The following is an 11,748-nucleotide window of genomic DNA, read 5'->3' on the forward strand; positions in this document are numbered from 1 at the left end:
ATAGCCCATGAAGGATTTTGCAAGGGATGTTTCACCACATGCTGAAACTACACCTCCTCCCCTTTCCAATGACACCCCACTTGTGAAATTATATGGTGGAAAATTGGATATTTAGCCCCTCTGAAAATATAATATGTATTTGTGAAATTGCAGAATTTCAGCACTTGAACAGGGACAGATAGCCCATGAAGGATTTTGCAAGGGATGTTTCACCACATTCTGAAACTACACCTCCTCCCCTTTCCAATGACACCCCACTTGTGAAATTCTATGGTAGAAAATGCCCTTTTTTGCCCATCTGAAAATATAATATTTATTTGTGAAATTGCAGAATTTCAACACTTGAACAGGGACAGATAGCCCATGAAGGATTTTGCAAGGGATATTTCACCACATTCTATATCTACACTTCCTCCGCTTTCCAATGACAGCCCACTTGTGAAATTCTATGGTGGAAAATTGGATATTTAGCCCCTCTGAAAATATATGTATTTGTGAAATTGCAGAATTTCAGCACTTGAACAGGGACAGATAGCCCATGAAGGATTTTGCAAGGGATATTTCTCCACATTCTATAACTACACTTCCTCCCCTTTCCAATGACACCCCACTTGTGAAATGCTATGGTGGAAAATTGGATATTTAGCCCCTCTGAAAATATATGTATTTGTGAAATTGCAGAATTTCAGCACTTGAACAGGGACAGATAGCCCATGAAGGATTTTGCAAGGGATATTTCTCCACATTCTATAACTACACTTCCTCCCCTTTCCAATGACACCCCACTTGTGAAATGCTATGGTGGAAAATTGGATATTTAGCCCCTCTGAAAATATATGTATTTGTGAAATTGCAGAATTTCAGCACTTGAACAGGGACACATAGCCCATGAAGGATTTTGCAAGGGATGTTTCACCACATGCTGAAACTACACCTCCTCCCCTTTCCAATGACACCCCACTTGTGAAATTATATGGTGGAAAATTGGATATTTAGCCCCTCTGAAAATATAATATGTATTTGTGAAATTGCAGAATTTCAGCACTTGAACAGGGACAGATAGCCCATGAAGGATTTTGCAAGGGATGTTTCACCACATGCTGAAACTACACCTCCTCCCCTTTCCAATGACACCCCACTTGTGAAATTATATGGTGGAAAATTGGATATTTAGCCCCTCTGAAAATATAATATGTATTTGTGAAATTGCAGAATTTCAGCACTTGAACAGGGACAGATAGCCCATGAAGGATTTTGCAAGGGATGTTTCACCACATTCTGAAACTACACCTCCTCCCCTTTCCAATGACACCCCACTTGTGAAATTCTATGGTAGAAAATGCCCTTTTTTGCCCCTCTGAAAATATAATATGTATTTGTGAAATTGCAGAATTTCAACACTTGAACAGGGACAGATAGCCCATGAAGGATTTTGCAAGGGATATTTCACCACAATCTATATCTACACTTCCTCCGCTTTCCAATGACACCCCACTTGTGAAATTATATGGTGGAAAATTGGATATTTAGCCCCTCTGAAAATATATGTATTTGTGAAATTGCAGAATTTCAGCACTTGAACAGGGACAGATAGCCCATGAAGGATTTTGCAAGGGATATTTCACCACATTCTATATCTACACTTCCTCCGCTTTCCAATGACAGCCCACTTGTGAAATTCTATGGTGGAAAATTGGATATTTAGCCCCTCTGAAAATATATGTATTTGTGAAATTGCAGAATTTCAGCACTTGAACAGGGACAGATAGCCCATGAAGGATTTTGCAAGGGATATTTCTCCACATTCTATAACTACACTTCCTCCCCTTTCCAATGACACCCCACTTGTGAAATTCTATGGTGGAAAATTGGATATTTAGCCCCTCTGAAAATATATGTATTTGTGAAATTGCAGAATTTCAGCACTTGAACAGGGACACATAGCCCATGAAGGATTTTGCAAGGGATGTTTCACCACATGCTGAAACTACACCTCCTCCCTTTTCCAATGACACCCCACTTGTGAAATTATATGGTGGAAAATTGGATATTTAGCCCCTCTAAAAACAGTATATATTTTGTGAAATTGCAGAATTTCAACACTAGAACAGCGACTGATGTCCCATGAAGGATATTGCAAGGGATCTTTCACCACATTCTGAAACTACACTCTCTCCTCTTTCCAATGACACCCCACTTGTGAAATTCTATGGTGGAAAACTGCCTTTTTGGCCCTCTGAAAATATAGTATGTATTTTATGAAATTGCAGATTTTCAGGACTTGAACAGCTACACACATTCCAATGACAACCCCCAAGTTAAACCCCCATCGCATAAAATGGCTTTTTGTTTCGATTAGAACTCCCATGGCCTATTTCTCTCATTTTTAGTGTATAAAAAACATTTTTGCAGTTTCTATACACTAAAATTGGTCCCTATTGGTCAAGACTGATTTGTTGCAAACAATTCCACCCTAGATGAATAGTTGAGTGTGTCCTCTTCCAATGACATCCCCCATGAGCAATTCCATCCAAGAAAATTGGCTTTTTTAATTAAAAAATCCACAGGCTATTATTCTGATGGGGGGGCCAAGCAGTGAAGCTGCAAAGCATCATTACTGTTTCAACCTTTTCTTATTTGGGCCAGTAGCAAAGCCCAATTGTATATTTACGCTTTCCTATTATTCGGGACCATGCAATGTAGGCACCCATTGTGTTTGTACATTTTCCTATTATTGGGGGCCAAGCATCGAAGCTGCAAGGCACCCACTGTGTTTATATGTTTTCCCATCCTAAGAACACACAATAATGTGGAGTCTTTTTACCACTGTGGGGGCGCTATAATCACAGGATGTAAGCTCATATCTTGGCAATGCTTTTGCGTACCGAAACCAAACTTGGTTCATGGACACACAATAATGCTGGTGATGTTTGGCCACTAGGGATAGATTAGACTCAACTTTATTGTCATTGTGCAGAGTACAAAGTCAACTAAATTCAGACACTGCTCTTGCTTGATTGCCTGCCGGTTCACACCTCACCCCTCACTCTCAGTGCAACGTGCACCTCCACCATCAAAGGCTGATGCACCCCTCCCCCACAATGTGATCATGAACAATGCGACTACGCTAACGCTGTTCACCAGCCACCAGTCTACAGCCATCAAATACCCCTTATCCCCCCTCCTCTGGACAAGGGGAAGAGTGCTGTGAGTATCATGTTCCTTGACTTCTCCAGTGCTTTTAACACCATCCAACCCCTTAGACTGGGTGAAAAACTCCTGCAGATGATTGTGGATGCTCAACTGGTATCCTGGATTGCAGACTACCTGATAGAGCGGCCACAATTCGTCAGACTAAAGAACTGCCTCTCCGACACCGTGATCAACAGCACTGGAGCTCCACAGTGAGCAGTGAGACACATGGCAAACAAACAAAGGAGCACATGGCACAAGACACAGAAAGTAAACAAAGCAAACAGGAAGACACAAGAGGAGCAGACATAACGGGAAAACAAGGCAAGACAGGATCCTAACAACAAGAGCCTCCCCCCTCTTGCCCGCAGCAAATAGGTAAGGGATGTGGCCCTGTTTCTAGAATTCTGGTGAAACCCTTGCTGGGATGACACAAACATGTGTCTCTCCTTTGTTGTTCTTGTGCATCATTGAAAGAATAAAATCTGAAATGTTTCCTGACATCATACTCCAAATATCATGTTATTATTATATTGGTTTCTTATGTAGAGTATTAACGGAATATATTATAAGAACTTTTCAATAAATATGGAAAGTCAGTATGAACCATATAGACAGATATTGTGACAGCCTTGCCTGGCTCCTCCTCCTGTCTGTGTTGCGTCTCTCTCTCCTACAGGTGAGCTGGGTGCAGGTGTTTGGAGGCACGCTAATTATTTCCTAGTCAGGGCTTTTAAAAGCGCTTCAATGGAGACCGGGTTGTCAACCACTTCCGCTCCGTCTCTACAGCACCGTTTTGGATTTTGTTTTAGATTGTGTCACCTAGTCTTGATCCTTACAAGCTGGCTAACGATAGACCTATATCTAATCTCCCTTTCATGTCAAAAATACTTGAAAAAATAGAATCCAAACAAATCTGTGCCTTCTTACATATGAACAATGTAAAAATACTTGAAAAAATAGAGTCCAAACAAATCTGTGCCTTCTTACATATGAACAAAATCCAGGAATTATACCAGTCTGGCTTTCAAGCTCACCATAGTACTGAATCAGCCTTACTGTAGTTAAAGTTTTTAATGACCTCCTCATTGCTGCTGATAATGGATATGTATCAATACTGATCCTCCTGGACCTCAGCGCTGCCTTTGACACCATAGACCATGACATACTACTTCATAGGCTTGAACATTCCATAGGCATCAAAGACTCAGCACTTGCTTGGTTTATACCATACCTTTTTAACCGTTAATAATTTGTACAGGTCCATAATGAACCATATACCCAGACTATGGTGAAATATTGAGTGCCTCAAGGCTCATTGGATCCCAGTTATTTTCCCATTATATGCTTCTCCTAGGTTCTGAAATTTGGAAACATGGCATGGCATTAATTTCCATTGTTATGCAGATGATACACAATTATACCTTTCCATAAAGCCCGATTAATTAACCCTGTTAAACAAACTTGTATGTATGTTACATGTTACATGTATAAGAGATATAAAAACACACACATATATATACACAACAAAACATCCTGCTTTTGAACTCAGATGGTTTTTGGTCCTAAAAAGATGAGGCATATCCTATCCTCATCACAGGCTACATATAGTGATCTTCCACTGACCTCATCCACAAGTGCTAAAAATCTATCAGTTATAATTGACCAGGACCTATCAATAAATAATCACCAAAATGTCATTTTACCACTTAAGGAACATTTCAAAGATAAGGAAGTCCTTATCCTTACCAGACACTGAAAAATTAATCCACAGTTTTGTCACTTCAAGGATAGACTATTGCAATGCTCTATACACTGGCTGCAATAATACCGGTCTAAGGAACTTACAGCTTATACAAAATGCAGCTGCTCGCACACTCACTAGGACCAAAAAATATGAACACATTTCCCCCATCCTAGCATCTTTACACTGGTTACCTGTTAAAAGTCTCATTGACTTAAAAATATTACTTGTAATCCCAACAGTAGAGGCCGAGATTTCTGCTACAGCGCACCCCTCCTCTGGAATTAACTCTCTCCATCAATTTGATTTGCAGACACCCTCCCTATTTTCAAGTCTAGACTTAACACATACATCTTTAGTGCCTCCCATAGTTAGGTATGGTGTAGTGTGGAACTTCACCCCCCTCAGGGTTTTTATTGGAATGGACCACCTATGCTGTGTCCTCATGTGACTGGCGCCCTGACCATACCTGCGCTGGTGCTGACTACCCTTCACCATGCCTTAGGTATGCTGCCATAGCATAGCGCTGTCATGGACTTTTCATGTGTCACGCCGTACAACTCTGCTTCTTTCTCTCTCTCAACTCCCCCTCTTACCTCTTGCTCCACCAGCCATCATGACCACATTCTACCGAGGCACCATTGAGAGCATCCTCTCCAGCTGTATCGCTGTGTGGGGCGGAAGCTGCACTGAATACAACAGGAAAGCCCTGCAGCGCATAGTGAACACAGCTGGAAGGATTATTGGTGCTTCACTCCCCTCCCTGAAGGACATTTACACCACCCACCTCACCCGCAAGGCGACCAAAATTGTGAGTGATGCAAGTCACCCCGCTCACAATCTGTTTGATCTACTGCCCTCTGGGAAGAGGTACAGAAGCCTGCGCTCCCGCACTACCAGACTCACCAACAGCTTCATACACCAAGCTGTTAGGATGCTGAACTCTCTCCCTCCTCTCCCCCCTCCACCCTCAGCTACATAACATCCTGGACATTGGACCCACAAATGGCCGCCTGCACCACTCCACTTGCACACTTGTACACTTTGCAACTTGTTGTTGTTGTCCTGGAAACACAACACTTCTGCTGCTCTTACATAACTTGCACCACTATGCCACTTTATTTCTTACTTAGGTCAAACAGAACTACCTCAGCCTCTTATTGGCCTGACTTTGCACTAGTATTTTATTTTATTGACTGTCTATGCACAATTTCAACCAAATTTTGCTGCTCTTATTTTTTCATTATATGTGCCCTCTTATTTACTTATTTACTTACTTTTTTGTTTACTTGAATGTTATGTTTGTCTGTGGACTTAAAATTGTTAAAATATGTCTTGTCTCCACCGTGGGATAGTGAGAAACGTAATTTCGATCTCTTTGTATGTCTGGAACATGTGAAGAAATTGACAATAAAGCTGACTTTGACTTTGACTTTGACTTTGACTTTGACTTTGTCTTGCCATTCAACTCCCTCTTCTCTCCTTCTCTCTCTCAACTCTCCCTCTCTTGCCTTTTGTCTCTATAGTATAACACTATATAATACCATTGATATACTTATTAATACTAACCATCATGACTTATAGTAATACCTACTATTTATCTCTCTTTCTTCCCTCTTACCACACTTGTGAGAGAAACTATTCCTTGTGTTTGGCCCTCATCGCACCTAAAGTCCCATCCCTATGACTGCCCTATGTGATGACCCTGTGCCCCTTCAGGCCTTCTCCTGTCAGTGCATGGGCAGGGCTGGTCCTGGTTGGGCTAATACCCTCATTAATTACACCTATGGTAAGGGTGGGGCTATATAAGGGGTTCCCTATATTTCTGATTAGGCATTTTTCTTACTTCTTGCAGGTACTCACTTTGATTCTCTCACACTTGCACTTTGCTCTCTCCCCTCATTTGTAACTCTACCTCTCTTTCTCTTTCTTTGTCTTTAGGCCCACTTCACTAGCTTCTTTGCATCCATACATCCATACACTCATACACGCACGCCACCACTCCCATTCATTTCCCCCTAGACATTTTGCTATTGGTAACCTTGTGCTTTACTTTAATAAATTAATATATTTGGTTTGAACCTTGTTGTCCGTGTCCCTCTTTATGTTTCGGTCTGGGAACGAGCTGGCCCTAACACCTACCATTGCAGTCCCCTTATCTGGATTCCTGGCCCGTGCAGCCTAGCTACCCAGTACTTGACATACTGTATGACAATTCCTAATCCCTATGGACAACACATGCCCTACATTGGACTATTTGAATTTTCTGACACTAAATAGGATTCATGCATACATCATACTGGTTATGTAACCATCCTACCTCTTTGTAACATACCTCAGGTTGTTGTGTTCTATTCTGTACACCTAACTAACCTATTCATTTATTATGTATACAGTACAGACCTTACTGCCCTGTAACTGACCCTAGGCAGATGGGTCAGGCCCTTGAGTCTTGTATCCACTCGAGGTTTCTTCCTATATGTATCTCCAATTCTAGGGAGTTTTTCCTCGTCCCTGTTACTTATAGGCACACTCTGAATGTTTAACACTCTGTTAAGTGCCATGAGACATGAGTAATGTTTTGGCGCTCTATAAGTGACATTAAATATAAGTTGAAATTGAAATTGAAATTATTCACTGCACCACATTATACTGATTGCTTACACTTTTATTTTCCAAATCCAACTCCACTCCATTTTGTTAAGTTCTATTCATTTATTAAAAATCTAATATATGTATTGCTAATCCGTGTGTGGTCTTTCCGTACTCTGTTACTTTGTTGAAAAAAAAACCCCAGCTATAAACCAGCTTATGCTGGAAGCTGATTTTAGCTGGTCTTTGCTGGCTTAGTTGGTTGGTTGTCACCGGGATGCTGTTGGTAAAATATTACATACCAAAGTGAAACATGAAATCCATGAGAATCATACAGGGTTTAAGTACAGCAAAGCATAGATATTCATACAGTAACAGTGGCAAAGTCAGGAATCATCCAGGCTACCTTAATCTATGACACAAATGGCTGTTGACGCAAAACAGACAACAACAAGTGATATCAACACTGGCGCCTTACATTATCCATGTTCAGAAGAACAGCACAGATGTTATACAGGGTCGAGACGCAGACATAGAATCATACTCGAAGCTGGTGTCACACTCCATCTCAGTCCCATTGATGAGAATGGGGCTGTGTATGCTAACGCATATTTGGTGTGAGAGCTAGGGACCAAATCCTGAGGATGTACATACAATATTATGTTGACTTGTTACCACTATGGGGGTGCTAGAGTTATGGAAATGAGCTCATATCTCAGCAAATTTTTTACGTATCAAAACTAAACTAGGTATGAGAGGTTATGTGGTGTAAGGGGGAGGGGGTTTATCAGTGTGAGTGTGGGTGTGTGTGTGTGTGTGTGTGGGGGGGGGGTTGGGGTAAGTGTGATGAGAGGGGTAGCAGGTAATAGGGTGTGTGCAAATGCAAATGCCAAAAGGAAGGAAGAGTATGACAGTTCACTGTCCTGATGGTGGAAAGATGTGTATGCATCTAATGTAACAAAACTGAGTTGCCATGACAGCTCCTGCTCAACTGCTTGGCCCCCAAATATAGCTGCAGAGCTGCAAATTTAGAGAGAAATGGACAAAAATCAAGAGCTGTGAAGCTTTTGGAAAGTTTTCACCTTGGTCTGTTGGTGGCGCTACAGTGCACATGATAAAGTAAATTGATGGGTGGGGACTTACCTTTTGCCTTAATCCACTGATAAAGTTTGAGCTTCATAGATCAAAGCATTGCAGAGCTATTTGCATTAATGCTGTTAAAAGATTGATGGATTTTGACCAGTTGGTGAACTGGTCAAATATAGTGAAAGATAGTGTAGTTTTAGTGAAAGATAGTGTAGTTTTAGAATGTGGTGAAAGACCCCTTGCAAAATCCTTCATGGGATGAGCGTTGCTGTTCAAGTGCTGAAATTCTGCAATTACAAAAATATATACTGTATTTTCAGAGGGGCTAAATATCCCATTTTTCACCATAGAATTTCACAAGAGGGGTGTCATTGGAAAGAGGAGAGAGTGTAGTTTCAGAATGTGGTGAAACATCCCTTGCAAAATGCATTATGGGATGCTTGTCGCTGTTCGAGTGCTGAAATTCTGCAATTTCACAAAATATATACTATATTTTCAGAGGGGCAAAAAAGGGCATTTTCCACCATAGAATTTCACAAGTGGGGTGTCATTGGAAAGGGGAGGAGGTGTAGTTTCAGAATGTGGTGAAAGATCCCTTGCAAAATCCTTCATGGGACATCAGTCGCTGTTCTAGTGTTGAAATTCTGCAATTTCACAAAATATATACTGTTTTTAGAGGGGCTAAATATCCAATTTTCCACCATAGAATTTCACAAGTGGGGTGTCATTGGAAAGGGGAGGAGGTGTAGTTTCAGAATGTGGTGAAAGATCCCTTGCAAAATCCTTCATGGGCTATGTGTCCCTGTTCAAGTGTTAAATTCTGCAATTTCACAAAATATATACTGTATTTTTAGAGGGGCTAAATATCCAATTTTACACCATAGAATTTCACAAGTGGGGTGTCATTGGAAAGGGGAGGAGGTGTAGTTTCAGAATGTGGTGAAACATCCCTTGCAAAATCCTTCATGGGCCATCTGTCCCTGTTCAAGTACTGAAATTCTGCAATTTCACAAATATATACTGTATTTTCAGAGGGGCAAAAAAGGGCATTTTCTACCATAGAATTTCACAAGTGGGGTGTCATTGGAAAGGGGAGGAGGTGTAGTTTCAGAATGTGGTGAAACATCCCTTGCAAAATCCTTCATGGGCTATCTGTCCCTGTTCAAGTGCTGAAATTCTGCAATTTCACAAATACATATTATATTTTCAGAGGAGCTAAATATCCAATTTTCCACCATATAATTTCACAAGTGGGGTGTCATTGGAAAGGGGAGGAAGTGTAGATATAGAATGTGGTTAAATATCCCTTGCAAAATCCTTCATGGGCTATCTGTCCCTGTTCAAGTGTTGAAATTCTGCAATTTCACAAATACATATTATATTTTTAGAGGGGCAAAAAAGGGCATTTTTCACCATAGAATTTCACAAGTGGGGTGTCATTGGAAAGGGGAGGAGGTGTAGTTTCAGAATGTGGTGAAAGATCCCTTGCAAAATCCTTCATGGGCTATCTGTCCCTGTTCAAGTGCTGAAATTCTGCAATTTCACAAATACATATTATATTTTCAGAGGGGCTAAATATCCAATTTTCTACCATAGAATTTCACAAGTGGGGTGTCATTGGAAAGGGGAGGAAGTGTAGTTTCAGAATGTGGTGAAACATCCCTTGCAAAATCCTTCATGGGCTATCTGTCCCTGTTCTAGTGTTGAGATTCTGCAATTTCACAAATACATATTATATTTTCAGAGGGGCAAAAAAGGGCATTTTCAACCATAGAATTTCACAAGTGGGGTGTCATTGGAAAGAGGAGAGAGTGTAGTTTCAGAATGTGTTGAAAAGTCCGATGCAAAATGACATGTAGGCCGTAGGGAATACATTTACTGTAGAAAAACTTCAAAATCTGCTACCAACTACATACCACCACCCCCCCCCCCCCCCCGCCCCCCCAGTGTAAAATGAACAAAATTGTTTAATAGAAAAAAACATAACACAACATGTATCAAAAGATCCAGCACAGAAAATAAAGAAAAAACTACATAATCTGCCACCCTCTACATAATCCCCCCCCCCCCCCCCTAAATTACCAAATTATTTAATAGAACACAAAAGGCAACATTTCTCAAAACATTCGGCAGTGGAGTTAACAGAAAAAAGATATACAGGCTTTTGAACGTCTGTGAACAATGCCTGTTCATCTGCAACAGGCACATGCCTGTGTTATCGCGGATTTGTGGTCAACACTGGCCCCTTGTGGACGAGGTAGAAAATTGCATTATTTAAGGTGGAACGGAAACTTAACTCCCCCGCGATCTGAAAGTGGTCTTCCCCCGCGGAAATGAAAGTGGTGCCAACTTCAGCCTCGTATCGTGTAAGGCTGCTTTTACAAGTGAATAGTAAGGCTATTTACTGTAATAGTAAGGTTCGTTATAAGTGAATCATAAGGCTATTTACTGTAATAGTAAGGTTCGTTATCATAAGGCTGCTGTATTTACCAGTTTCTTGCCCCTTCTGCTCTCCTCTTTCACGTCCTCCACCGAGAATCCGAAGAGGTCGTCAAACACCGGGGAGTTTTTACAGTAAATACCGGATGCGTACAGCTAAAGACACAAACACAGACAGGCGCTCTTATAGTGGAATGAAACAACATCAAGCCGAACGAACTAATGCCTGTAGCCTGATCACTGCAGGGGCACTTCTGAAGGAGAGCTCAGTCCGGCTCAGTCCACGGGAATGTGCTGTTCAACTCACCAGACAGTTCTGATGCGCAGTAATGTCGTCTTTTGTCGCGAGCGCTCCCGTCACCGAATCCTCTTCGGACTTCGAGCACAACACGCAACGAAGCCGGCTGCTGGAAGACATTTTTGCACCGGACAAAGAAGAACCCTCGAGCACTGGACTCCACTCTTATTCTTGACGCCAAGCGTCCTTACCGCGTCCGCAAAGCGTCTCGGAAGGCGGCGCTTCCATTTGAAAATCGGCTGCGCGTCAAAAAGTTGGGCCATGCCCATTTGTACGCAAATGAATCCGTTAAACACAATCCAATGAAAGCAAGGTAGGCTAGTAGGAACTTCGCGTATGTTCAGAATTTGCTCCTTTTTCTGGCAAGACATTTTGATTTTTTTTTTTTAATCTAACA

General features: G+C 41.4%; 1 protein-coding gene across 3 annotated transcripts in view; it reads right to left on the reverse strand.

Moving 5' to 3' along the window:
• Positions 1-11,748, reverse strand: part of phf11 (PHD finger protein 11) — a 76,682-nt gene extending 64,934 nt beyond the window's left edge. For all 3 annotated transcript variants that reach the window (XM_076262920.1, XM_076262919.1, XM_076262918.1), the window contains exons 1-2: positions 11,361-11,748; positions 11,105-11,209 (exon numbers count right to left, since the gene is read on the reverse strand). In XM_076262920.1, the coding sequence (XP_076119035.1) occupies positions 11,105-11,209; positions 11,361-11,471 (216 nt within the window). In that variant the 5' untranslated portion in view covers positions 11,472-11,748. The remainder of the gene's footprint in view (positions 1-11,104; positions 11,210-11,360) is intronic.

Source organism: Alosa pseudoharengus, unplaced genomic scaffold (genome assembly GCF_046254945.1).
Source record: "Alosa pseudoharengus isolate Yale_2024_CS ecotype anadromous, Long Island Sound unplaced genomic scaffold, YU_APseudo_1.1 YU_APseudo_1.1_scf_3, whole genome shotgun sequence".
Classification (NCBI taxonomy): Eukaryota; Metazoa; Chordata; class Actinopteri; order Clupeiformes; family Clupeidae; genus Alosa; species Alosa pseudoharengus.